This window comes from Prorops nasuta, unplaced genomic scaffold, assembly GCF_024137725.1.
Source record: "Prorops nasuta isolate Cenicafe-Biocafe unplaced genomic scaffold, Cenicafe_Pnas_1.2 PNAS00019, whole genome shotgun sequence".
Taxonomy (NCBI): Eukaryota; Metazoa; Arthropoda; class Insecta; order Hymenoptera; family Bethylidae; genus Prorops; species Prorops nasuta.
Genome location: NW_027116816.1, coordinates 754,787 through 768,126, shown reverse-complemented (window position 1 = coordinate 768,126; position 13,340 = coordinate 754,787). Strand labels below are relative to the sequence as shown.

Below are 13,340 nucleotides of genomic sequence, written 5' to 3'. Positions count from 1 at the left end.
TTATGCACTCGCGAAAATATGATTTTTAAACGGCACTGCGCGAATTCTTTTTAAGGTACACTTCTCGCGAACAACCGCACTACGCGACGAGCACTTCACGACTGACACTACGAGACTCGGATTATTCAAAAGGCACTACGAGACGCGATTTCTTTTTAACGTACACTACCGGGACAACCGCACTACGCGACGAGCAGTTCACGACTGTCACTACAAATTCTAATTTTTAAATCAGCAGTGCGCTACGCGATTTCTTTTTAACGTACACTACGCAGGAGAACCGCACTACGCGACGAGCAGTTCACGACTGACACTACAGACTCGGATTTTTAAAGCAGCTGTGCGCTACGCGATTTCTTTTTAACGTACACTACGCAGGAGAACCGCACTACGCGACGAGCAGTTCAAGACTGACACTACAGACTCGGATTTTTAAAGCAGCTGTTCGCTACGCGATTTCTTTTTAACATACACTACGCGGGAGAACCGCACTACGCGACGGGCAGTTCACGACTGACACTACAGACTCGGATTTTTAAAGCAGCTGTGCGCTACGCGATTTCTTTTTAACATACACTACGCGGGAGAACCGCACTACGCGACGGGCAGTTCACGACTGACACTACAGACTCGGATTTTTAAAGCAGCTGTACGCTACGCGATTTCTTTTTAACGTACACTACGCAGGAGAACCGCACTACGCGACGAACAGTTCACGACTGTCACTACAAATTCTGATTTTTAAATCAGCAGTGCGCTACGCGATTCCTTTTTAACGTACACTACCGGGACAACCGCACTACGCGACGAGCAGTTCACGACTGTCACTACAGACTCGGATTTTTAAAGTAGCAGTGCGCTACGCGATTTTTTTTAAACGTATACTACGCGGGAGAACCGCACTACGCGACGAACAGTTCACGACTGTCACTACAGACTCGGATTTGTAAATCAGCAGTGCGCTACGCGATTTCTTTCAAACGTACACTACGCGGGAGAACCGCACTACGCGACGAACAGTTCACGACTGACACTACGAGACTCGGATTATTCAAAAGGCACTACGCGACGCGATTTCTTTTTAGCGTACACTACCGGGACAACCGCACTACGCGACGAGCAGTTCACGACTGACACTACAGACTCGGATTTTTAAAGTAGCAGTGCGCTACGCGATTTCTTTTAAACATACACTACGCGGGAGAACCGCACTACGCGACGAGCAGTTCACGACTGTCACTACAGACTCGGATTTTTAAAGCAGCTGTGCGCTACGCGATTTCTTTTTAACGTACACTACGCGGGAGAACCGCACTACGCGACGAGCAGTTCACGACTGACACTACAGACTCGGATTTTTAAAGCAGCTGTGCGCTACGCGATTTCTTTTTAACGTACACTACGCAGGAGAACCGCACTACGCGACGAACAGTTCACGACTGTCACTACAAATTCTGATTTTTAAATCAGCAGTGCACTACGCGATTCCTTTTTAACGTACACTACCGGGACAACCGCACTACGCGACGAGCACTTCACGACTGACACTACAGACTCGGATTTTTAAAGTAGCAGTGCGCTACGCGATTTCTTTTAAACGTACACTACGGGAGAGAACCGCACTACGCGACGAACAGTTCACGACTGACACTACAGACTCGGATTTTTAAAGCAGCTGTGCGCTACGCGATTTCTTTTTAACGTGCACTACGCAGGAGAACCGCACTACGCGACGAACAGTTCACGACTGTCACTACAAATTCTGATTTTTAAATCAGCAGTGTACTACGCGATTCCTTTTTAACGTACACTACCGGGACAACCGCACTACGCGACGAGCACTTCACGACTGACACTACAGACTCGGATTTTTAAAGTAGCAGTGCGCTACGCGATTTCTTTTAAACGTACACTACGGGAGAGAACCGCACTACGCGACGAACAGTTCACGACTGACACTACAGACTCGGATTTTTAAAGCAGCTGTGCGCTACGCGATTTCTTTTTAACGTACACTACGCAGGAGAACCGCACTACGCGACGAGCAGTTCACGACAGTCACTACAAATTCTGATTTTTAAATCAGCAGTGCGCTACGCGATTCCTTTTTAACGTACACTACCGGGACAACCGCACTACGCGACGAGCAGTTCATGACTGTCACTACAAATTCTAATTTTTAAATCAGCAGTGCGTTACGCGATTTCTTTTTAACGTACACTACGCAGGAGAACCGCACTACGCGACGAGCAGTTCACGACTGACACTACAGACTCGGATTTTTAAAGCAGCTGTGCGCTACGCGATTTCTTTTTAACGTACACTACGCAGGAGAACCGCACTACGCGACGAACAGTTCACGACTGTCACTACAAATTCTGATTTTTAAATCAGCAGTGCACTACGCGATTCCTTTTTAACGTACACTACCGGGACAACCGCACTACGCGACGAGCACTTCACGACTGACACTACAGACTCGGATTTTTAAAGTAGCAGTGCGCTACGCGATTTCTTTTAAACGTACACTACGGGAGAGAACCGCACTACGCGACGAACAGTTCACGACTGACACTACAGACTCGGATTTTTAAAGCAGCTGTGCGCTACGCGATTTCTTTTTAACGTACACTACGCAGGAGAACCGCACTACGCGACGAGCAGTTCACGACAGTCACTACAAATTCTGATTTTTAAATCAGCAGTGCGCTACGCGATTCCTTTTTAACGTACACTACCGGGACAACCGCACTACGCGACGAGCAGTTCATGACTGTCACTACAAATTCTAATTTTTAAATCAGCAGTGCGTTACGCGATTTCTTTTTAACGTACACTACGCAGGAGAACCGCACTACGCGACGAGCAGTTCACGACTGACACTACAGACTCGGATTTTTAAAGCAGCTGTTCGCTACGCGATTTCTTTTTAACATACACTACGCGGGAGAACCGCACTACGCGACGAGCAGTTCACGACTGACACTACAGACTCGGATTTTTAAAGCAGCTGTGCGCTACGCGATTTCTTTCAAACGTACACTACGCAGGAGAACCGCACTACGCGACGAACAGTTCACGACTGTCACTACAAATTCTGATTTTTAAATCAGCAGTGCGCTACGCGATTCCTTTTTAACGTACACTACCGGGACAACCGCACTACGCGACGAGCACTTCACGACTGACACTACAGACTCGGATTTTTAAAGTAGCAGTGCGCTACGCGATTTCTTTTAAACGTACACTTCGGGAGAGAACCGCACTACGCGACGAACAGTTCACGACTGACACTACAGACTCGGATTTTTAAAGCAGCTGTGCGCTACGCGATTTCTTTTTAACGTACACTACGCAGGAAAACCGCACTACGCGACGAGCAGTTCACGACTGTCACTACAAATTCTGATTTTTAAATCAGCAGTGCGCTACGCGATTCCTTTTTAACTTACACTACCGGGACAACCGCACTACGCGACGAGCAGTTCATGACTGTCACTACAAATTCTGATTTTTAAATCAGCAGTGCGCTACGCGATTTCTTTTAAACGTACACTACGCGGGAGAACCGCACTACGCGACGAGCAGTTCACGACTGTCACTACAGATTCTGATTTTTAAATCAGCAGTGCGCGACGCGATTTTTTTTAACGTATACTACGCGGGACCACCGCACTCCGCGACGAACACTTATCGACTGACACTACGAAACTCAGATTTTTCAAACGGCATTTCGTGGCGCGAGTTTTATTTTAAAGTATACTACTCTGGAAAACCGCACTCCACGACGAACACTTATCGATTGACACTTCGAAACTCGGATTTTTCAAACGGCACTGCGCGACGCGAATTTTATTTCAACGTAAAATACGCGGGACAACCGCATTCCGCGACGAACACTTATCGACTGACACTTCGAAACTCGGATTTTTCAAACGGCACTGCGCGCGACGCGAATTTTATTTCAACGTATACTACGCGGGACAACCGCACTGCGCGACGAACACTTATCGATTGACACTTCGAAACTCGGATTTTTCAAACGGCATTTCGTAACGCGAGTTTTATTTTAAGGTATACTACTCTGGAAAACCGCACTCCACGACGAGCACTTATCGACTGACACTACGAGACTCGGATTTTTCAAACGACACTCCTCGACGTGACATTTTTAAACGCGCTCTCTCACTCTTTAGTGAAGTCGCTAACCGTAACAGAAATAAATTATTGCATGTAATTTTACAGAGTTAATTTTAATTTATTTAACTTTAATATAATTAAAGTAAAACTGGCAGGTTTTAACAGTCTTTGAGGCTTCTGTCTTTATTCGCTGCAGCACTCACACACACATACACAATAGATACGCTCCGCACTGACTGTAGTCACAAATTTTCTATTTATTACGCGAATTACAAACAGATAAAAGCTTTTATTTTCATCACACACTGCATTCATTACTATATATTCTATTAAAATATCCCAACTGCATTACTTAAATTTCCCTCTTGACATAATTAAATATGCGGAAATTATATAGAAAAGTTAAGCTTAATTTTTAAACAATTTATTGTCACCAATGCCGAATACTTATAATTGCACAACACTATTAAAAAATTTTAACCAGAATTTTAAATTTATTTAGAAATTAATAATAATTAATAAAATCTTAAATAAATTTAAATTGTTTGTATAAAAATAATAAAAGCTAATTAAATTTATTTAAATTTTATAAAACGCGGCACAATTTTATTAATATTATAAAATAAATAGCTCATATGTGATGAAAATTAAATATTAAATTATTTTTAATCGCGACTAATTTAAACTAAATGTCAGTACTCAGTGGTTACGAAAAACCACAACGCGGGATCCACTGACGATCGGTACGCGGATAATTGATAACTGAGTTGATGTTGTACCCGCTACGCGAGAGGGCTATGCGGAACAGGTATCGCTTATTGTGGGCGGGTTAATTAGCAATCGCACCTGATTGGTTGCAATTTGAGATATTCCGCAAATCAGTTGCGACTGCTATCGGTATGAGTAGGATCTCTTTCACCAACTTTTAAAATGATTATTTTGCCAAGTACGGATTGACCATTTTTTCGAAAATACTTATGCTAATACATTGCAATGTTAACAATTTTATATCATATGGCAAATTTAGCGTTTTAAAAGCCAGTGAAAAAGAATCTTAACGAGTAGTACCTGTCCCGGATGGTATTTTTTTGAAGCGCGAGTTTCAGTTTATCTATCAAATTTCCGCGTATGAGTTGTCAGTAAATCGCGCTGTTTTTTTTATAATCACTGACATTTATTTCGCATTAGTCGCGATTAAAAATAATGTAGTGTTTTATTTTCATCAAATACATGCTATTTTATTATTATGTTAATAAAATTTTACCGCTCTTTAATAAATCTATGTAAATTTAATTAAAATAAATTATTTTGTTACAGTTTAATTAATTTTAAGTAAATTTTCATTCATTATTATTGATTTTATATAATACAATAATTTAATGGAATACTGTATGTGATGAAAATAAAACTTTCATTTGTAAAAGAAGTGTAATAATTAGAAAACTCGTAAAAATGGTCAGCGTGCAGCACACGCGTGTGCGTGTTTAGTGCTTGCACGATTAAAAGTAGAAGACTCAAGGACTCTCTTAACCCATAATTCTCATCATTTTATTTTGAAGTTAAATGAACTATAAAATGAACTCACTACAGTTTAATAAGATAATATTTGTTATACATTAGACGATCTTATTCTAAAATGAATGCGCGTTTAAAAATTCCACGCCGTGTAGTGACATTTAAAAAATTCGTGTCGCGTAGTGCCGTTTAAAAATAATTCTTTTGTAAGTGAATATCGTCATTATATATGCTGTTTTGCAATTAATTTACAATAAAAAATGTAGTTAATAAATATTTTAAAACATCTGCATGTTATAATAAATGATGTTCTGTTATCAAATGTCTGCATTTATACTATTTATAGTTCCCGCTTACATCGACGTGTATAACGAAATTTACCGAGCTCAGACGAAGTTTTTTATAAGTTTTTTTAATAGTGTATAGACACTGTGGAAAATTGATCGCCGTATTTGAAATTCGTAGAGAAAGTACGAAGTGAAGTTAACTGAAAGGTCGCCGAATCAATTTCCTATGGTGTATGTAGTGCACAGTGGGAAATCAGTGGAAAATTGAATCGTGTGTGGTTCAGCTAGCTTCACTCTGTAATTTAACATGGAAAATGATTACTATACACTATAGCTGAAAGCACACACGATTCAATTTATAGTTGTAGTATATACATACGAACGAAGCAAGCGAGTGAGTTAGGTGCGCGAAGTAAAAGCGCTGGTCTTTTTAATGCGATTCCTAAAAGCATCGAAAAATTATGGGAAAGCCATACCTGGCGATTACTGTATACATACATACATACATAATATACATACTATAGTGCGTGATCAGTGGGTAGGGGTGGGCAGAGTCAAGCAGAGTGAAGCTAGCCGAACCACAGTAACCACACACGATTCAATTTTCCACTGTGTACTTTTCAATATCTAATTCAATATCTAATTGCTCTACTTATAAAAAAAGAAGAAGAAGTTAAAAGTCATCAATAATATTTATGTAGATTATAAATAACAATTTGTACATATTATATAGCTGAATGTATACCAATATATGTATGTATACCTCTACGTTATTGATGCAATTTTATTAATGCTTAAAACGGTTGAAAATAAATCGAATGGAATCGTTAAATTTCATAATAGTCTTAAATTATCGAAGGAAATAAGTGTAAAAAGGAATCAAAGATTATTGAAGTCTTAGGAACTATAACGGAATCGTGCGATTGGCAAGCAACAAGAGAGGGGCTTAAGATTTATCGTAAACTCAAGCCTGAGGCCTGAGTTGCTCAATGGTCAAACACTCGTTTGTTTTAAGTTCTTCACAATGCTGGAAGGAGTGAAACATGTGCTACTCGTTCTCTCTGGAAAAGGTGGTGTTGGTAAATCAACGATTAGCACTCAATTAGCTCTTGCACTAAAAGATTCGGGATTTAAAGTAAGTCGCTTCTGGGGCTACTTTTTGATCATGGCTAGGTTATGGTTCTAAAAACTTATTTCCGTCTCCTACAGGTAGGTCTTCTCGATGTAGATCTTTGCGGACCTAGCGTTCCATATTTGTTGAATCTCCAGAATCGTGATGTCCATCAGTCTTCTAACGGGTATTTTTACTTATTAATTATTTTTTTAAATGTATTTTGCGCAATGATTCATAGTGGAAGAGAGACCGTGAAAGAATGAGTGTAAGAGAGAGAGGGAGAGACGAAGAGAGAAGAGGTAACTTGTAAAGAAAGAGGACGTTTAAAATTTTAAATTTACAGTTGGATCCCTGTTTATGCTGATTCGGAACAACAATTAGCTGTTATGTCAATCGGGTTTCTACTTAAAAATCAAAATGACAGTGTTATTTGGCGTGGACCAAGAAAAAATGGAATGATTAGGCACTTTTTGACAGGTGTTGTTTGGCAGGATATAGATTATTTAATTATTGATACACCACCTGGCACTTCTGATGAGCACATAACTGTTATGGAACATTTAAGGTGAATTATTTTAATTATTTTCAAGAAAATTTTGTACATAAATTATAAAGAAGAAGTTTACATTGATAAAAGAAAGTGCTGGCTACATGTGACATATTATCAGCTACATGTGACTGATTATTTGAATCATATGATATACATAATATATATAAGATCACAAATAGTCATGGGACTCATAATTTTGTGACACACATTGTGTTATTTATTAGCATATTTGCTGCCATATAACTGCATAAATGCTCTTAATGATGTGTATAAAGCTAATTCATCTATCTAGTATTTAATTTTATTTGACAATTATTTTTTCGTTTTCTCTTTCCTTTTAGAGCAGTGAACAAATGTGATGGTGCAATCATTGTCACTACTCCTCAAGCTGTAGCCATTGATGATGTTTTGCGTGAGGTAACATTCTGTCGTAAAACGGGAATTCCAATCATTGGTATTATTGAAAATATGAGTGGTTTTGTGTGCCCCACTTGTACGGTAAATAAATCTTAAAATAACATTTATTTATATTTAGAAACGATGTTACATATTGGTTCTATATTACAGGAATGTACAAATATATTCTCATCTGGTGGTGGAATAGCTTTATCGGAGATGGTTAAAGTACCTTTTCTAGCAAAAGTGCCTATTGATCCAGAAGTTGGAAAGTCAGCTGACAGAGGCCAAAGCGTTTTGAAAGCCCTACCTGACAGTCAAATCGCGCAAGTGTTTAGAAAGCTAGTCGATGAACTTACGCAAAGTAAAGAAGCTTAAAGTTCCCTTTAAACCATGTATGTTTGTAAAGCATATTATAAAAAGTAAATTGCAATCTATTTTTGCGATCTTAATCAATATATAAGAGAGGTGTATGAAAACTATGCAATATTTTCTAAGAATTCCATTTTCATATTACATGAATTATAAGTTAAAAAAAATGTTTATTTGTACATATGTATTATACATTTTATATACAACAATTAAAATAATCGTATTTTGTTATGATTTAGAGCACAAAATTTGGTGTTATCATTATTTATTTCTGTGTATGGAATTAAGAATTATCTATTCCATAAAATGATTTGTACAAGTATCAAAATTTGTACAATTATTACAATCAGTACTGTAAATCTGTACTATTTAGTATTTACTCATTACTTAATCTTTTTTTGTAAGCATTCCATAACTCCTTTTTATAATTCAGAATAGCAGCTAATTTATCTGCAGCTTCTGTGATACCTCTGCCTACAACAGCTAAATCAGCCCCAGCACTCACAATATATTCAGGAGTATTATATTGTTGATCTAAATTGTCCAAACTTTTTTCTAGTTTTACACCAGGTGTAAGTTGAATTAAACCAGGTTCGGAAGTCACGTTTTCTTGACAAACAACACCAATAACTGCTTCTGAAGACTTTACAATATTTAAGGCACTTTCTAAGTAATCTCCGGTAGTCAGGGCACCTTTTGAAGACATCTGTACTACTACAAATATACCACACAACTCGGAGATAATATTAACACCGTTTTTCAAGCTATTGATAACACCTGGTCCAGCAACAGCATGAACAGTAATGAGATCGGCCCATTCAGCAATTCTATATATTCCTTTACTGTATTGTAAGGAAACTGTATTTCCTATGTCACCAAACTTCCTATCTTCCATCAAAAGAAAATTATGTTTCTTTGCTAGTATTTTAAGATTTTTTATAAAGTTGTCAGTAAAGTCTTCTATTATATCAATATGAGTTTTTAAAATAATTATATGTGGCCCTGCTAGTTCAGCTAATTCTAGTATATCAATTGATTTAGTTAAATCAGCTGCTAAGCATAGGGTAGATTGTTTTGCTTCCATGATATTAAAAATTTTGACTGAGATTGGATTTTTAGCCAGTTTTGCCCTCTTATCGAAGCTTATTCTTAGTCTTTGTTCTAATACTTCTAAAATAATATATCGAAATAATATATAGAAATAATATAGAAAATTACATATACTCCAATAAATATATTTATTTACCTTGAATAACTGAAGTTTGATAAGATTTTATATAATCTGCCACATCATCGACAGTTTTAGCTGTTACCTTTTTAGCTTCTAAAAGATATTGCATCAACTTTGTAACTGTATATAAGCTTTTTACTTGAATTCCATTATTTTCAAGATTTTTTCTTGCACCTTGTTCTCTATCAATTACTACAAAAGCTTCAGTTACTTTTAATCCTTCTTTTCTTAAAGCTTGTGCCGTTTCTAAAATACTGCTTCCACTTGTAATTACATCTTCAATGATAATACAGTGGTCGCCTACTTTATATTTGCCTTCAATCATTTTCTTTGTACCATATTCTTTAGCTTCTTTTCGTTTAATTAATAAAGGTATGCCAGAATCTATTGATATCAAAGTTGCGATCGGTAGAGCAGTATAAGGAACACCACAAATTTGAGAGGTATTTAATGATTGTTCAGAAAACGTCCACAAGGCTTTAGAGACGCGATGCTGAAATCAGATATGAATAAATAAAATTTACTCTTTATTATTCAATGAAAAGAAGAAGCAAACTTTAAATACATAAAATATATACTAATATGTTAATAGATAAATATTATACCATTAATTTAGGTTGTGCTATAATTACTCTCAAGTCGAAGTAAACCGGTGTTTTGAGGCCAACCTTCGTTACAAATTCACCGAATTTCAATGCATTTACATTAAAAAGTTCCACGGCTAATTCCTTTAGTTCCTGCTCCATTGTATATTAATGCACAGTCTTTGGATAACAATATGAAAAATATAAGATAGTTTACACAATTTTAAGAGTTGTATGTTACGCGACACGTGAATTCTTATTCTTTTGTTGGCTGCAGCTTGGAAAGATATTCCCATACATTTACTATTATATTTAATAAAACTTGAACTGACTTTTAATTACTTTATTTTTGTAAAAATCTATGCAGACACACGCACACGTTGCAATACTTACAATACAATTTTGTTCTTGCTCTTCCTCAGAGTTCCTCGGCTTCCTCCTTCAATCAAAGTTTCTGAGGCGATTATTGTTATTTTACGCCATTATAGGGCGCGTTCACGAAGTCACTAATGGTCGAAACTCGAAAGAAGTAATTTTCTGAATAGGGACCGTGCACATCAACACAATGATAGTGAGATGAGAATGTGTATTTGTGTATATGCATACTATTAGCACAAACAATCGGTCAATTTTCGCAGTTTTTGGGAGTAATTTATTTATACGTATAAAGTTACACATTGTCGCTTCTCTATCTTTGTATTTGCTGCACGGTCCCTAGTCCCTATAGATATTGGTACGTAATTTTAAACCCGATGATAAGATTTGGAAATCATTCCCATCATTCCAGTATAGTAGTATGTCATTTTCACGTTAAAGTACAGAATGAAGCTTATTGGAATCACACACGATTCAATTTCCCACTGTATAGGAAAAACATTTTAATTAATTCTTAAATTTTATTATTTATTTCAAGAAAATATAGCTATATTGTAATATTTAATAAAACTCTTTTATTTGTGTCAAAAACTAAATAATTAAGTTAAAAATGAAAATCTCATAATCGTAGCTATTTTTTTAAAGTAAAAGATATTGGCAAAGATGTAATGGAAACGGATTTTCTGTCTGACTGATGTCAAAAAGAACCTATTTAAAGCTGTTAGCGATCGGAGGTGGGTTTATGATAGGGTAATTGCTGAGAAAGCAAAGCCGGTCAAATTACTAGCATATAAAATGAATATTAAATTATGAACAAAAAAGCACGACTGGCTTGAAAGCTGTATTTAAAAATGGATACAACTACAGAGTCTTTTAATGTTTTACAATTAATTGCTAACTCCTGCTACAAAGTCGGTGTATTTTGGTATTCAGCCAAAGCTTTCGATATGTTAGAACGAATAGATGTCGGAACGGAATGTTGAGAGATAAAGGGGGGGGGGGGGGTTGCTGTGGTATGTACATTTCAATATATCACTGCAGAAAAAGAGCCCAAGTGAATTTCTATTGTTTTTAAAAATTTATAAAACTGCAGATACCTAAGGATTATAATGTAATGGTTCTTTACAGGGAGTTTCTTCCAGAGGTTATCCAAGTCTTGAGAAACACATCAAATTCACAAGTGGAACAAATAATTAATACGTGTGATAAGAAAATGGGACAAGGAGAATAGAATTAGTTGTTAAATGCGTAACTTAATTATTGATTTATATAATTTTTAACTAGCCCGTCCATGAAGAGACTTCAATTTTTAACGAAATATATTTATATACTAAAATAATATTTATATGTATATATATATATTTACTTCAACATTATAAAATTTAAATAAACAAAATCTTAGATGAAATTGACTCAGATTTATCTTCTCATTTAATATAAAATAGATATATTTAAACTGTGTTACACTCAAATAATCTTAATAATATTACGGTAATGAATTTTAACAAGCATAATCGATAATGAGTAAGAGCACAGCTAAAAATGAGCTATGATTTTACATTTGTCATTTTATATAAGATATTAAATCAAATTGGTTTAACGATCCATGAAAAAAGTTGGAATTCGTAATATGGATCTCGTTTGACTAAATAATAAAAAAATTGCTAAGAATTATTATACATGAAAAAGAAAACCAAATTACAAACTTTAATGTTTTATATATTCTTAAGAGATTGAGCAGAGAAAAGTATAATTTATGACTCTTACTCTTTGAATATCCGATACACATTATTATTCATGATTATGAAAGAATATAGATTTGGCTGTGGAGTTGAAAGTCGTCCTTTATCTATAATTGCAGACATGGATAAACTATTTTTTGTTTTGACTCATAAGCTCCTCACCTTATGTATATACGACGCTATATTTTAAATATAGAGAAGGAATGCCTAATACCAATTATATCTATTCTATGGTATATAAAAATAGCACCAAAATGATTAGCGACGCGTATGTTCGTCATCACTAATTTTGTATTTTGTTTTTCTTTTTACTTTACATCGATATTCCCTTTAGAGATACTTAATCATTCTCGGCACTCGTTCTCTGGCAGTAATAATTGTTTTGTGTTTTAGCGTCTGCGTAAGGTGAAGTTTCAAAGTATTGACGAACCATCCCATTCCTTTTTTTTTACAAATAATCGAATAGAGCAATCGGAGCATCTTCTTTGGATATTTGGCGAATCCTTTCGTTTTCACGTTAGATGTACACTTTGAAGCTCATAACGATACATCACTGATCACCGAGTCCAATGTCTCTCAATATATTTCGTACATATACATTTGTTTTTAACATTATCACTACAATAAAACGAAGTTAAACTCGACTAATCTATTGATGTAAACACGAAGTTATAAGAGAATTTCTTAAAAGTTTATATGTATCTACATTATTCTTTCTTACTCTCATAAAATTCTAATACGTCTCGTCAAACGTACACACGGCAACGCATTGCTTTCGTACAAGTGTCTATTTACTTTGTGTGTTCACGCTTTCATATATAATATCGAGCGCTACGTGAAGAAAGAATGTTTTTGGCAATTTGCTATTAGCCGAAAACGATTTCGGCTTCGTAGCATGGGCGGCGTATTCTACCGTTACAGGATTGATTTAAAAACTCTGTACATATACCATGAAAAATTACTACTGCTGATGGCAAATCTTACTCTTACCAGGAGCAGCATCTGTTTTAAAAAGAGCACATTTGTGTTTACGG

The 13,340-nt window shown here is 36.2% G+C and overlaps 2 protein-coding genes across 3 annotated transcripts; one reads left to right on the top strand and one right to left on the bottom strand.

Moving 5' to 3' along the window:
* The first annotated feature begins 6,521 nt into the window (after positions 1-6,521).
* Positions 6,522-8,622, top strand: Nubp2 (NUBP iron-sulfur cluster assembly factor 2). The gene is made up of 5 exons (XM_066738693.1): positions 6,522-7,077; positions 7,152-7,240; positions 7,400-7,621; positions 7,948-8,104; positions 8,174-8,622. The coding sequence occupies exons 1-5, from the start codon at positions 6,967-6,969 to the stop codon at positions 8,378-8,380; spliced, it is 786 nt and encodes a 261-aa protein (XP_066594790.1). The 5' UTR covers positions 6,522-6,966; the 3' UTR covers positions 8,381-8,622.
* A 128-nt stretch (positions 8,623-8,750) lies between these two features.
* Positions 8,751-10,707, bottom strand: LOC136780379 (uridine 5'-monophosphate synthase-like). 2 transcript variants are annotated; one of them, XM_066738691.1, is made up of 4 exons: positions 10,583-10,707; positions 10,211-10,369; positions 9,621-10,098; positions 8,751-9,544 (listed from the first exon to the last, which is right to left on the bottom strand). In XM_066738691.1, exons 2-4 carry the CDS (start codon positions 10,349-10,351, stop codon positions 8,751-8,753), a joined length of 1,413 nt encoding a protein of 470 aa, XP_066594788.1. In that variant the 5' UTR covers positions 10,352-10,369; positions 10,583-10,707. The 2 variants fall into 2 exon arrangements, with proteins under 2 accessions (XP_066594788.1, XP_066594789.1); XM_066738692.1 differs by lacking the exon at positions 10,583-10,707 and having other exon boundaries at positions 10,211-10,574.
* Positions 10,708-13,340: the final 2,633 nt, after the last annotated feature.

What these genes read in the sequence shown, in the direction of transcription:
- LOC136780379 (XM_066738691.1), bottom strand. Translation starts at nt 10,351, where the DNA reads ATGGAGCAGGAACTAAAGGAATTAGCCGTGGAACTTTTTAATGTAAAT. An exon ending in TAGCACAACCTAAATTAATG is followed by an intron (nt 10,099 to 10,210) that starts GTATAATATTTA and finishes ATCTGATTTCAG; the next exon opens with CATCGCGTCTCTAAAGCCTT. An exon ending in TCAAACTTCAGTTATTCAAG is followed by an intron (nt 9,545 to 9,620) that starts GTAAATAAATAT and finishes ATATTATTTTAG; the next exon opens with AAGTATTAGAACAAAGACTA.
- Nubp2 (XM_066738693.1), top strand. Translation starts at nt 6,967, where the DNA reads ATGCTGGAAGGAGTGAAACATGTGCTACTCGTTCTCTCTGGAAAAGGT. An exon ending in TAAAAGATTCGGGATTTAAA is followed by an intron (nt 7,078 to 7,151) that starts GTAAGTCGCTTC and finishes CGTCTCCTACAG; the next exon opens with GTAGGTCTTCTCGATGTAGA. An exon ending in ACTGTTATGGAACATTTAAG is followed by an intron (nt 7,622 to 7,947) that starts GTGAATTATTTT and finishes CTTTCCTTTTAG; the next exon opens with AGCAGTGAACAAATGTGATG.